Source organism: Drosophila rhopaloa, unplaced genomic scaffold (genome assembly GCF_018152115.1).
Source record: "Drosophila rhopaloa isolate 14029-0021.01 unplaced genomic scaffold, ASM1815211v1 contig_115, whole genome shotgun sequence".
In the NCBI taxonomy this organism is placed as follows: domain Eukaryota; kingdom Metazoa; phylum Arthropoda; class Insecta; order Diptera; family Drosophilidae; genus Drosophila; species Drosophila rhopaloa.
Window position 1 is genome coordinate 14,704,121 of NW_025334990.1, and position 15,245 is coordinate 14,719,365.

The window sequence follows — 15,245 nt, forward strand, 5'->3', positions numbered from 1 at the left end:
GTCGTGTTCGGACTGCTGTACCGTTAGGTGGTTCCCTTTTTTGTACCGTTAGCAAAAAGCAGCCGCGGAGTGCAATAAAAATAAGTTAGCAGTGCGTGTTTTAAAGTTGTACTCACACGCTCGGCAATTAACAGTGGGAGTGCGGCGCTCCAAGGTCATCGTTAGCAGGCGTTCCACTTTGGGTAAACAGCTTAAAAGTGAATTATTAAAGTGTTTGGACAAACGCTTGGTTAACGGAAAAAGAATTTCAAATTCAAAATGTTCATTCCGAATTGCAAGGCTATGGCAACTCTGGCGCTGCCGATCATCAACACGAACAGCTGATTAGCCTCACGTATGTGTGTGTGTGCGAGAGAGTGTTTTTGCGGCAATTTGTTGTTGGTGCTCCAACGTGTGCGGTTCGCTGCGCGCATTTAAATATTTTTTAAAATAATTAACAAATATGCCGACGTCTTGCTGCTAAATCTTATCGTTTGCTGTGCCAGTGCTTTTTTTGTGATTTTCGTGTGTGCTGTGTCCCGTTACGTTAACCGCTGTCCAAAAAACGCGCAATTGCAAATTACGCAAAGCTGGCAAGAATTACATTTATTTTTGAATAATTTAACTAAATACGCGGCCATGTGATCGCACCGTGGGTGATAACAAAAGTAAACGCTTACAAAGTCATCGGAATAACGCAGTTTTCTCCCACGGGTTCAATATTATTTAATATACGCTCAGATGTTCTTGGGCTTTATGGTTTATTTTCGTAGCATTTATTTCGGTGATTTGTTTGGTTTGCATTGAACATGTACATATCGTACTGCTCTCTTCGCACGCTCTCTCTCTTTGGGTTTCTCCCTCTCGCTCTCGGATCGTCATTGCCAGCCTCCCCCTCTTTTCCAAATCCCCACCCCCTCCCCCTTTGATCAGGGCCCACTCCATGAACTTGCCTTGTTGTTGGAATTTTCCAGGGGCGGATCAAGAGAGAATGAAACTATAACCCAAAACATAAATAAATGAAATGCAGTGATCAGTTTTATAATTTAACATATCTTTCGGTTCAGACTATAATTAAATGTGTAACAAATCAATTGGTATTCATGTTAACAAATATTATTCATATACAGACAACAGACAACAAAATTTGACCCTTCGAATTCGTATTTTTCGGAAATAATCATTGAATTTCAATTAAAAAGGTCCCCTCCTCCACAATATTTCAATATAAATGCGCCACTGGACTTTACACGGCATTTCTCTCCCATTAACCCCATTCGATTCTATTATTTAGACAACACAATGCTATAACCAGTCAAGTGCAGAGGGGGTGGGGCAAATAAAAAAAGCGGATAAACTAAATAGAATATTTTTATTATCTCAACGATTCCTTGGAATGCGAATCTGTTCAGAGCTTGCGATATGTACACTTTCCAAAAAACAGTCCCTTCTTAGTCATCGCACTAGTTGCGATTATGTTTTTCTTTCTACAGGCTATTATGCCTAAGTAACATTTTCATTCGGAATCATACAGTATTTTCTACATCATATCTTTTCTCTTTTTAAAACTACATCTTTACTTAAGAAGTTTTAAAAAGGAAAATAAATTATGTATAAAATATCTTTGATGTCTTATTACTCAAATTTTCAAAAAATTTTGGGCTGAAAACATGATTCAATACTTTTTTAGTCATCTTGTGTATTCCTCAAAAGCGATTATTTTTTAAAAATAAATTGCACATTGGATGAATGAAATTATTCCTCATAAAAAATATCATATTTGGGATTTTCAAGAAAAACATATTATATGTGTTGTATTCTTTTAATCTACTAAAAGCCATAACCATTAACGGTTGTAGCTATTGAAGTTCAACTGTATTAACAGAAGGCCAAGCAGACGCTATTTACTTCAGTGCTTGGGTGAAAACAAATCTCGTAAATCTTTAAAATCGTAAACCAAACAAATGCATAAGAGCCAAAATGAAAATGCTAAATGTTTATTATTGTAAAATAAACCAAGAGAGGCGGGCCGAAGAGCTCAGAAATGAGATAAATGAAATGCCAAAACTTCCGGGTCATTGCCTGTACGCAATAGCAATGGCAATGGCAATGGGAAAAGTCGAGTTTCCACTCTGGGGCTCTCTTCTTTCTAAGGGCCCTTCAATTTCCATTTTCCTTTGTGATGCAAACTAAAACCGAAATATCTGCGAGTAGTTAAAATAAATTGCAATCAAATGAAACTAAGCAAACACACGGATATTATATTATTTGAAAATTCTTAATAGCTAAACACTCTTAATGCCTGGCATATACCCTTAGATTGTTTACCCAATACCCCGCCAACATTTTGTGGAGACCGACATAATAACCATTAAAGCAATTACAACAATTATAAACAACAATATCGAAATGAGCAATACAAAACGCATGAACTTGAAAAACAAATGTAAGCATGCTTGATCCAATATTTGAGCATCCAGGTCTTAATAGTGTCTACGAACAAAGCCCAAAAAACAACAGCATACGCAGTTTCGTTCATTCAGCATCAACTATACGGAAAGACAAGTGTTACTGCTCCAGCGTTTTCCGCCTGGCCGCCTTTTCCGAGTCTTCTAAGTGTTTTCCCAGGTAAGTCCACCTAGATAAATGCAAATTAATTCGCAGGACGCTAGTGAGTTTTTGTGCACAGAGGGAAATTAATAGTATCCACCTCTTTCTACGAAATTTATAAAATGGTCTTATAAAATATCCAAGGAATTAGAAAATGTACAATATTTAACTTATTAATTTTGTAGCCAAAATAATAACAAAAATTTGGAAGGTCAATTTAATATAATCAAATTAAAATCTAAATTTTATTATTATTTTAAAATATTATTTTTTTTTCAATACTACAAAAAAAGGATTAAAATTAAAATTTTATGAATTTGAATCTGCCGGAATTTCGAAAGGAAATTTTGGTGAGGTGTTCGTTCGTCTTCAATTTGCAGGACGATGGCTGGCATAAATCTCTCACCTGCAGGAATTTTCTAATATCGCGAAGGTGTTGCATACCAAACGGTGCTTGAAATGAGCAATTTGCCAAAACTTTCGGCATAAATTGTTGCCCAAAATCTCCGCCCCTTAAAGCGACGCCACTGGCAGCAAGTGTGTCAGTGGCGGGGCGCAAAAAAATTAACAGAAATTAGGCCTGAAGTTTGTTGGCAAGCTCGCAAATGTGTTGTGGCTTAAAGGGATAAAGAGCTTTGCGTAGAGCAACAGCAGTAATTAACATTAATAAGACTCAGGCTAGTGGTAAAGAAGGTTTCGGGGAGGGGTTTCTCGGGTTTTCGGGGGAGCTAAACTGACGACTGAGTGACGGGCCCCACATTACTCATTCGCAAGACGTATGCATGTGATTTAGTGGGACGGCCCAACTTTCCAGACAACTGTTCTCTATTTTTTCTTCTTCAAGGCCACGCATTTTGAAATATGCGCATAAATTAGAAATAATGTGCGTGCGACTTGTTAACACGCCCGATGGAAAGTTATTTAACAAACAAACACAAAAACACGCACAAACTTTTCCCAGGCCAAACTTTAACCCCGAAAAGTGTCCTGTTGTGGCCAGTGTCAACATTTCAATAGGCTCTTAATTGCCCCATGGAAGGGCTTGACATTCCGTAGAGTGGCTACAACAAAAAGATTGATACATTAATTAAGCCAGGGCTATGAAAACTCCTGCCCGATTTTCCCTTTTTAGCCGGGCTTTCATTGTTGCCGCTCTTAATTGGCTTTCCCGGGAGCGGAAAAGGTCAGCGAAGTTTGATTAAATTTTCTTTAAAAAGCTTAATTGAATCCTGATTACGGGTTGAGCCAGCTTCCTACGCACAACTACGGCTAACTATCGGAAAATGCGAAAATCCCTGGTCGTTTGGCGACGTTTTATTAACGTGCCATTGACTCTCGAGACTCTAAATGTGGCAAGAATGTCAGCCAGCCAGTCAGTCAGTCGAAAGTGGAGGAGGCATTCGATTGAGCGTGTAAAAGTGGCTCAGCAAAAGGCAACATATACGGCTAGAAGGATGCCAAAACTTGTGGCAGCGGCAACAAAATCCATTGAAGCGCGAAATCGACTTAATGCATTAGTCGCCGGGAGTGGTGAATGTCAGAAAGACACGTAGAGCAAACATTTGCGGCTTACGAGTGCGAGTATATGTATATATGTGTATGGCATAAACTGGGGAGTCCATAGTCTCTGGATAGGTGAACATAAAGCCCGGCGGTATAAAATTTAAAATTATGACAGGCTGTTGGCAACAATGTCAGCGTGAATATGGCGCCAAGTGCAAGTGCCTGCGAAAGTGGCAAAAAAGATGACAAAATGGCTGGAAAAATCCTGGCTGTCCCAGCCAGAAAGTGGATCCCAAACACCCCAGACTTCGCATATTCATATCGCTTCATTGCTATGCAAGTTGGTAAACTTGAGAATCCGACAACAACAGCCAGAACGACAATAAGAACGTCAACAAGTTGCAATAAAACACAAGCAAACAAAACTCACAGGCAGACAGAGAAGGCATACAGATAGATACAAGATACATCTGCCACACATAGATGGAGATACAATCTTAGATGGGACGTCTGGAGCGACAGGGCAAACAGAAAATTCAAGGTTCTTAAGATGAGTTTCCTGATTAAGATAAATACACTGAAAACTAAGCACACACAATTCTAGCGAATTGCGTCATGAAACGGGAGAATCTTGTCGTATATTAATACCATGATAAAATGATTTATAAAGCAGGCGCGTGAAACAACATAATATCTCTTTTAAAGGTAAACAAATAAATCCCCTTTTGTTTACCAATAAATGCTCTTAACAAATTAATATTTTTAAAGCGTGAGGTTTTAATTGCAATATTTAATTTATTTGTGGCTTACGAGTAAATCAGTTTTATTGCAGTTAATCTCTTTTATTGACAGAGGCTTGCAGCCACTTTGAAATGTTTTTATCCGAAAGGTTTTTGACTTGGGCTGGCAATTAAAATGTGTTTTATTATTCTTTATAATCTCAGGCCGTCACCGTAATAGATAAGACTCTACGAGTGCGATAACAACTGAATAATCTGCTTGCCGATTCACTTATCCAGTTGTGCAATAAAATCAAGAGCGAAAGTTCTCAGCTCTCGCCTAGAGAATCGAATTAACCAGTCCAGACAGATATATGATCTGAAAAGCAAAACAATAATATTTTTCACAAGAAAGTACAAACAGAATGCACTTCTTTGTAGTGAATAAATGCGAAAGTATTACTCAATGGTAAAAGTTTATTGGAAGAGATAACATAAATCGTATCGGTTCGAAGCACGTGCATTTAATATCTCGAATTCTTTGGGAGAGGGGTGTTATATTGCTTATAAAGTAGGTGCCACAGCTGACCATTCAAACATAAAATATAGATTACTTTGATTGGATTTTTTTGGCCACCCAACAACAAACCGGATAGAAAACGAAAAATATGCAAGTCTAATCCAAATATTGATGGCCCATAGAATGTATCTGATGTTAATGATTCTCAATATCACATTCTCTGTCATTCTGCAGACCAATAACTGACCTCGGCCTCAACGATTAGAATTACCAGATTTATCTGGTTATACTTTTGCATAAATGGCCAGACGATAAATAAGTGATATATAATATTTGGCTTACTGGTTATTCCGAATAAGCCAATAGTTTTTAGATTTAATTGGCTTATAACCAAATTAAAGTGCAAATGTTCATTATTATGTTTTAGATATCCTTAATGGATTTTATTATTTCATTTTTAGAAATGAGCAATATAAATCGATTTTTGTAGAAAATTGTGTTTTTATGCCTGCTCTTTGTATATGAAAAATATCAAAAAGCGCCATTCACATTTTATCCAATTAAAAATAATATTAGCAGGCTCCATATATCAAACATATGTTTATTTTGGTCTCTGTTATTATATGAATTTGTTTTTAATGCATAATATAAAATAGTCGCTTTTATTCGGTTTCTGTCGCAAGTCATAATGTGTACGTTTTTATAACTTTATCAGTGAAGCATTTTTAATACATTTGTGCTGGGAAAAAATAAATTTGTCGCATGTCATAAACAGAGCGCTTTGCTTTTTCTCGTCGTCGGAGGTTCTTAAATTTTTAATGAAACGCAAACATATTTTGTAATAGGTTTTATATTCCAGTCTCCCTTTACTGTTTCCGGTACCTTCGGCTTCACTCGCCCGCACACAATTCACAATTCATTGTGCTCGAAAAGCGTTTTGAGTGCCTGGGCGGCGAATATGTATTAGCAAACATTGGGCTCCTGGCAGTCCGCATTTGCGGACCCTGTTAAATGCAAATCCCGTGAATTGCTACCAACAACACACCCCCCTCCCCCACTCCCCTCACCTTCACATCCGTCGTTTATTCAGAGGCATATTGGCGATTTGGGTTTTGGGATCAGTTGGTCGCTTTGGGTGCCATTGTGTTCCGTTTGGCCGACTGTGCAAATATGAAAATCGGTTTAAAGTTTAAACAAGATTTTCACATTAAACCGACAGACATACACCTTCGAAGTGGACATAAGCCTCTTAATGGCCAGAAATCCGGAGCATGGCTAGGCATCTTCGACCTCAAATTCCAATTCCAAGTTATCCAAAGGAGTGCTCACCCATTAAACACCACCCATGTCAGATGGCATACGGGGAAAACCAAAAACTTGCACCCGAAGTTACGTGCATAAGAAAGTGGAAAACTTATTTCCACCACACGTCTGGAGTGGACCGGGGAAAAGTGTTGACGTGCCATTGCAACGAATGGGACAGCTTTTTAAATTTATTTATGCGCGTGACCCCGTGAAAAGGAAGGCCCGAACAAAAGATGGGGAAATCCAAACATAGGGAAAAACATAATGGCAAGGAAAACTGTCTGACCTTGGGAAATCGTGTTAAAAAGTGGCAATCATTCTGCATTCACTGTTAAATTCTATTGGGCTTAGTATAATGGACAAAAAGAGAAGCTCAGTGTGTTTAAGAAATAGGGGATCTGAATTAAGTGTATTTTTTGAAAGGAGGAGGAATATTTTATATCCATAATAATAGCTCTTATATTCAAATAAATTTTATAAAACACAAGTTTCAGATTCATGGTCGGTAATTGAGTGTTATAAATAGTGGAAAGTTTGCTAGTTCATGTTATTGCCATCAAAAGAACCGGTCGTAAACTGGTCGCAAATAAAATTCCTTTGTGTTCCGTGAGCTTGACACGCATTGTAGGAATTGGACATTTTTATAGCTATAGCGTTGGCCATAACATGGTGGAGTGAAATGAACTATTCGATGACCATGGCTGGCTTTAAGAACGCTTCGAATGCATTTAAGTGACTTTGCTTTTGCAAAATTTATTTATCTTTATTTTAAGCTTGTTAAATGTGAACAGAAAACGCCTTATACTCGCAATAAATTCAAAATAGGATATAAAACGGCTTGTTTTTCACAAACAAATTGTGTGTTTTTCAGATTGTACTTTCGAAGTTGGTTGGTTTTTGCTTTTGTTGTTCTTAAAGTTTTGTTTCCTGACCTCCAAAACTTGGGCAACCTCAATTCGTTGTACTTGCCTATTTTTTTTTTTTTTTTGGCGTTTTATGTGCATTATTACACTTTTACTTGCATGTATTCGGCTGCCCTGATTTCACGACTTTTGAAATTGTCTGCCCATGTTCAAAGCTTTTTACTGGGGTCGCCAGTTGCGCCGTAAGCGTGACTTTTCATGGCACGTGATTAACTTGCAGCCGCTGACCCTTCAACCCTTTTTCACCATACCACACACACCATACACCCATTGCATACATATCTGTGTGTATGGGGTCAGCATGCAAATGACCATGGTCCACCGCGTGTTTGCATGTTATAAATACTTTCAGTTTATTTTATGGTGCCCGGGCTCCCCAGCATTTAGACCGCTGTGTGCTGCTTTTAAATGTGAATTTTACGGGTTTCACCTGCTTCTTTTCACTCGGTTACCTGGTACCTGTTGTTGGCCATAACTGAGATTGCTTTTACATTTTGATGTCTGGAGTTGCCACCTTTAATGTGCTGCCCGCAAAAGTGCGCTACAAAAACTGGAAAGCCATTCAACAACAGTGAAGGCTAGTGTAAATCTAACTTTTCTGGGCTTTCTTGTGTGTAACTCAAAACAATATTTACCGAAGTGGTTACAGTCCTTAGACTATAAAAGTTGCATTTATATAAATATTGTAAACAATTATGGCAACAATACTTCGTTAAATTTTACTTTTGCGAGATAGAAATAATTAACTTAAAACGAAAAATTTATTTACAGAACATACAAGACTTAAAAAAAATCAATTACTACCTTTAATAAGTACAGTTGCTATGCTTGTAAGAATCGTTAAAATTTAATTCATTAACTCGAACATTTTATAAATCTCTATCCGCTTTACGATGAACTGATAACATTTCTAAAATTAATTGGATGAGTTATAATAGGATCATGTTCATAATACCAATATTTATGTGTGGATTTGATGGCCTGAAGCCTTCTGGATTTTGTATCTGTATTAATTAATTCATGAATCTCTGTTAAACCGTAAAACCAATACCAGCCAATGCAACAGTTGGATGAACTGCTCAATTTCTTACTCGATAATGAGTTGATGTCTGATAGCAAAAACAAGCAGCCGCAAAGGACCCGGCATTCAACGGCAGGAAGGTTGCAAGGCTGACTGAAGACAAACCACAATCGTCTGAGGTCTGAGGGTGGATCAGGAGGGTCCTGGGACTTGGATGCCAGTGGGCCAGACCCACCAGGACATTAATGTGCAGCTGCGCCACTTGCAACTGCCACCGTGGGCTGTAAATTTGCCGGCATTGTCGTCGACGCTCACAAATTGCCACCAGGAGCTCCATGTGTGCATGTAAATTAGCTTATTTAAAGTCGATGGCGGCGGGAGTGTCCTTGGGGCGTCTATTGATTGCTGTTTAGTTTAGTGTGCCAATATCGACGCGTTGGCACATGTGTGGCAAGTGTGAAATGTGTGGTAAATGCAGTTAGTTAAGATTCTGTTAGCGCCATTTGAGAAGGACGTCCTTCGTCTCCAGCCATCAGTAATTAGCATAAAAAATAGAACATTATTAGTCAATCAGTCTGATCATCGATAAAATGTAGAGGTTCATTATTCTCGATTTTATTGTAGAGGGTTTTGTTCGCGTCCATTGTACATACCATTAAATGGTTGATAAATCACATTCCAACACATGCCAGGGCAAGGACAAAAAGGCACAAAGTCATGTAGGACTATAAATTTAAGGACTGAATGTAGCTTGTTCCAACCCTTAAATACTCTATAGTGAACTTGAAAAAATCCTTGGAAGCAGCGCGAATTCAAATGGACTATGCAAAACTGGCTTATAACAGATAGAAATCTAAGTAATTATATGACAAGCAAGACTAGCGCTTGTAGTATTTTTATTTTTTTAAAAAAAGGCATTTTGCTGAATAAATAAAAATGTTCAACCAAAATCTAAATGAACAACCAAAATCTAATGTACAATAGTTAGTAGTAATGTACCTGAAATATCCTATCGTTAATGTGTTCAACACGTAATACAAAAGACCGCAAATGTAGTACACAATGCATTTGCTAATGCAAACAAGAAAATTCCGCGATGGGATCTGTTTAGTTTAGTTATTTGTGGACTGAAACTGAAACTGGAATGGCTACTCCATTAGAGCTAATCTCCGGTGTGCGTCGATTGTTTGCTTTTGGTGGCGCAGAAAAGTGTTCAGCGCCGGCTGTCCTGATTGTTTTCGGTCGGTGGCTTTGTGGTCTTTGGCTGACTGGTGTGAAAACAACCACAAAATGGCCATAAAACATTACCCAGCAATAATAATAACGAAATCAACCAGAGCTGAGCAAACTAAGCTCATAAAACAAACACAAACACCTCCCGCGAGGGATGCGACAACTCGACTGTTTGTGGGGGACTGCAAATTTACCTTCTGGCATTATGGTCACGAGGGCAAACACTCGACAAAATTACAAATATCCGTTCAATATACAAGGAAACCATGTTTTTTGAGAAGTTTTCCTTACTTTCAATAAAAAATATAAAAGAAATTGCCTTGGATATCCAATTTTTTAGGTGGTAGACAACCTCTATCGTCAGTTTAATCTTAAATCATCATTTTTTAAAACCGATAATGTTGGTATGATATAAATAGACTCTCACTTTTAATGAATTTGGTCTAATTTGTTGTATTAAAATCTTACTAATGTTAAGTCAGGATCTTCGGTTTAGAATAACAGACAAATAATTCTTTAAACTAATTTTAATTTTTAATTTTTCCCTGTGCACAAGACACTAAGCTTGAACAAGTCACAAACTTTTGGCCAAATTTGTGTCTTAGCTAAGAAAGGGTGGCTCCACCACAGTCCTAAGTCAACAATCCCCCCAATTAAAGCCGTGATTTGTGCGTTGTTATGACCACCTGCGCGAAATCTCTTAATGCAGCAGAAGTGCATCTCCGAATCCCTGCAGGATGCCACATGGCGCCCATTAGAGTATGCTAATGAGTTGGCCGCGAGGCAAACTCCCGTTTGTCATCAAAGTTGCAGGCAACTCGTTTGCGTGCGAGTACCATTTAATTTTGGCACACAATGTGCGCTAATTGAAACCCTCTCAGGTGGCTCCAGGTAGTACCACATTTTCATCTCCAGTTCATCTGGTTTCGGTGTGCCTTTTGTTGCCTGCCATTAAAGGCGAATTGCTGTCGGATGGTTGCATAAATTGAAAGGGGCTGTCTGTGCCATTGCTTCTGCTGCTGCTGCTACTGCTCGATTCATAGAAAATTACGTATACGCATTCGCACATGTCGTCGCTGTGGGAAAACTGCCTCACATCTGCTGGATGTGGGTGGTGGTTGTCTGTATACTCCTAAATTTATTGCTGCTGTTGTTGCTTCCATTGTCGTTATGGCAGCATTTGTTGCGCTACTTTCAGTCTTCCAATTTGTCGTCGGCCAACTTTGGCCCGACGTATTTACTTTGCTGGCAGCCTTTGTCTAGGCTTTTGGGCCAGGAAACTCGTTTAAAAAAGGATTTCGGCCCAAATGCTGGTTTAGATTTGGCCTTCAATTTCTAATTTGAGCCCAAATTTGAATAAAATGAACCAACGTCCATCTTACTTAGGCTAAACCGCCCGCTGCCATCATTTTTCAGACAGATAAATTTAAAATTGGAACATGAACAGGCAATAAATTTGGCCCTCTTACTATGCGCTTTTGTATTACAAATTTAGTAACATGAAATGCATTCGACTACTTAATATACAAAGGTGTCCTTTTATTGGACTTCTAGAGCACTTAACTTTACCAAATGGAATCCGATTTTAAAGTGGCATACCTCTTGAGAATTGTATTTTAATTCTCTAAAAATCTGCATTCAAATTTTTATACCCTTGCAGAGGGTATTATAATTTTGGTCAAAAGTGTGCAACGCAGTGAAGGAGACATCTCCGACCCTATAAAGTATATATATTCTTGATCAGGATCACCTCCTGAGTTGATATAGCCATGTCCGTCTGTCCGTCTGTCCGTCTGTCTGTCCGTCTGTCCGTCTGTCCGTCTGTCTGTTTCTACGCAAACTAGTCTCTCAGTTTTAAAGCTATCGGATTGAAACTTTGCACACACCCTTCTTTCCTTTGCACGCAGTATATAAGTCGGAACGGCCGGGATCGGCCGACTATATCCTATAGCTGCCATATAACTGATTGATCGGAAATGCCATAACTTTGGTGTTTGTAAAGTTAGGAAGTTGGGATTTTCTATGGGTTTTATATTTAGCCAATCAATCCGACCTACCAAATTTCATAAGGATCGGCCGACTATATCCTATAGCTGCCATATAACTGATTGATCGGAAATGCCATAACTTTGGTGTTTGTAAAGTTAGAAAGTTGGGATTTTCTATGGGTTTTATATATGGCCAATCAATCCGACCTACCAAATTTCATAAGGATCGGCCGACTATATCCTATAGCTGCCATATAACTGAACGATTGGAAATGCCATAACTTTGTTGTTAAAGTTAGGAAGTTCGGATTTTTTATGAGTATTAAGAATGCATCATATGAATAATTTTGGAGAATATAATTTATAGAGTATTCTGCAAGGGTATATCAACTTCGGCTCCGCCCGAAGTTAGCTTTCCTTTCTTGTTCATTTTAGCGTTGGTCAAAATTTTGACCCATTTTCATGTTAGTTATTACTTAGTTTTCGATGACTTGAAAAAAGGGGTCCCAAAATTGGACTTCCAGATTCCGTAACATTCCCAAATTTAATCCGATTTCAAAGTGGCATACCTCTTAAGACTTGTATTTTAATTCTCTAAAAACCTGTATTCAATTTTTTTATTTTAACGTTGGTCAAAATTATGACCCATTTTCATGTTAGTTATTGCTTAGTTTTCGATGACTTGAAAAAAGGGGTCCCAAAATTGGACTTCCAGATTCCATAACTTTACCAAATTGAATCCGATTTCAAAGTGGCATACCTCTTAAGAATTGCATTTTAATTTTCTAAAAAACTGCATTCAAACTTTTCATTTTAGCGTTGGTCGAAATTTTGGCCCATTTTCATGTTAGTTATAGCTTAGTTTTCGATGACTTGAAAAAAGGGGTCCCAAAATTGGACTTCCAGATTCCATAACTTTACCAAATTTAATCCGATTTTAAAGTGACATACCTCGTGAGAATTGTATTTTAATTCCCTAAAAATCTGCATTAAAATTTGTCATTTTAACGTTGGTCAAAATTATGACCCATTTTCATGTTACAATTCAGCATTCTTCGACTGAATTGCCATTCCTGATTTTTTTAACATACACATTTAGCTTTTTTTTATGCCAACATGTTTCGCAAGCTACTACCAAACAATTTGCGTTCTCTGGGGGAACAACAGCTTCGTTTGGTCCAAACTGTATCTAAGGAAGCTGAAAAGCAGCCGAAAAAGTCCAAAAAACTGGATCCACCGAAAGGGTATAAGCCCAATTGTAAGACCAAATTTGGACCACTGGATGACTGCGATCGGATCTTTCAGAATCTTTATGGACGCCACGATTGGCGATTGCAGGGAGCCTGTGAGCGGGGTGATTGGCATCGCACTGGGGATCTCCTGGAGCAAGGTCCTGAATGGATAATGGAGCAGGTGAGCAAGAGTGGTCTGCGCGGACGTGGAGGAGCTGGATTCTATGCCGGACGCAAATGGGATTTCCTGCGAAAGGCGAAGTCGGAAAAGGTGCCCAAGGTGGTTATTGTGAACTGCGCAGAAGGAGAGCCGGGAACCTGCAAGGATCGGGAAATCCTGCGCCACGAGCCACACAAACTGATCGAGGGCATGCTCCTGGTGGGCGTGGCCATGGGATGCGGGCGGGCCATTGTATACGTTCGGAATCGATTCTACAATGAGGCTTGTAACCTGCACTTTGCCCTGGAGGAGGCCTATCACCACGGTTTGGTGGGGGAAAGTGCCTGTGGCTCGGGCATAAAGTTCGATGTGATGGTCCAGCGGGGAGATCGGTACTTGTGTGGCGAAGAAACCGCCATGATCAACTGCTTGATGGGTAAATTGGGGCGACCTCGTCGTCGTCCGCCCTATCTCACCGAGAAGGGTTACTTCGGGCATCCCTGCTTGGTGATCAATGCCGAGTCCATTGCCGTGGTGCCTTCGATCCTGCGAAGAGGCTCCGAATGGTGGGCAGGATTGGGTAGCAGTTACAATACTGGAACCAAACTGTATTGTCTAAGCGGTCAGGTTAATAATCCTTGCACTGTGGAGGAGGAAATGTCCATTCCCCTCAAGGATCTCATTGAACGACATGCCGGTGGAGTAAAGGGCGGTTGGGATAACCTTGCGGCTGTCTTTCCAGGTGGTCTGTCCACACCCTTGTTGGATCCTCCAACTGCTGCCGAGGTTCTCATGGATTTCGATTGCCTGGTGGCGGCGGGCAGTGGTCTCGGATGTGGAGCCGTCATTGTAATGTCCAAGGACAGTGATCCTCTGGCGGTGATGCTGCGTTCCATTCAATTCTTCGAGAAACACACCTGCAAGCAATGCACTTATTGCCGTGATGGTGCCATTTGGCTTCCGGAGATATTTGCCCGATTCGTCAAGGGACAGACACATCCGCACGAGATCGATTGGACTTTGGCCATAGCCGATAAGATCAGGAATAGCAAACCAATTTGCGGTTTGGCTTATAGCCAAGTTAGCGTGGCCGAGAGTCTAGTGCGATTGTTTGGCCCTCAAATAGAGGAACGCATCCTTAAATACGCAAAGGGATCTTGAAATAAGCCCACTTAAATTTACAAAATTTGTATTCATTATTAATAAGAAATATTTAACATAGAATCAAATAATTAATACAACGAATACTCAGCAATTTGCTTTGAAAAATCACAAAAATATATATTTATGTCTGTCGAACTGAACTGTATTATTAAATAGCAAGCATTTGGCATCATAAATTATATTTTTCGGCTGCTCCCAGATAATATAAGTCGATTTCTTTAATGGTCAAATTGATGAGATCTCGAGACAGAAAACTTATACACAATAATTGTTTATTATTAGCTTAATTTTTTTATGACCAACAAGATTTACGCTCACATAATAACTTGTACTGGGCCATTTTAGCGTCACACTTTTGCAAATTAATTGGAAAACTTGATAATTTATTTGCTGTTCAGTTTTTTTGTTTAATTTTTCTAGGCATTTGGATACAACTTTTCTTGAAGTTAATTATAATAAAACTTTATTGGTCTGCGGGAAAATTCAGCTGACCCATGAAATGTAAGCAGCATGACTACTAAAACGTATGGTTTAACGATAGAGATTTAATTAAGATGAATGGCTGCAAAAAAGAGCTTAGGCTAATGCGGTCAAAGAGAAATAAATCTCCGGCTACTTTCACTGACCACCACAATCCAGAGCAGCCAGTGGAAAAGTGTTTCGCCTGGGGGCTCGCAAATCAATGATGGCACACGGCGAATAATGACAGTTTAAACGACTATTCAATCCTGTGAGCTGTGGTCGTCGCTGCTCGTTAGTTAGCTGGTTGCTCTTGGATTTCAGTTTGCGGCTGATGAGAGCCATTATGTTGGCGTTGTCCTGGCAAAAAAATACAAAAAAAAACCAAACCAGGGAAATGGGGAAAAATCGTAGAGGATGAAAAGCATG

General features: G+C 39.2%; 1 protein-coding gene across 1 annotated transcript; it reads left to right on the plus strand.

Moving 5' to 3' along the window:
• The first annotated feature begins 12,899 nt into the window (after positions 1-12,899).
• On the plus strand, positions 12,900-14,438 carry LOC108039848 (NADH dehydrogenase [ubiquinone] flavoprotein 1, mitochondrial). Its single transcript, XM_017116976.1, has one exon. It carries the CDS (start codon positions 12,918-12,920, stop codon positions 14,352-14,354), a length of 1,437 nt encoding a protein of 478 aa, XP_016972465.1. The 5' UTR covers positions 12,900-12,917; the 3' UTR covers positions 14,355-14,438.
• Positions 14,439-15,245: the final 807 nt, after the last annotated feature.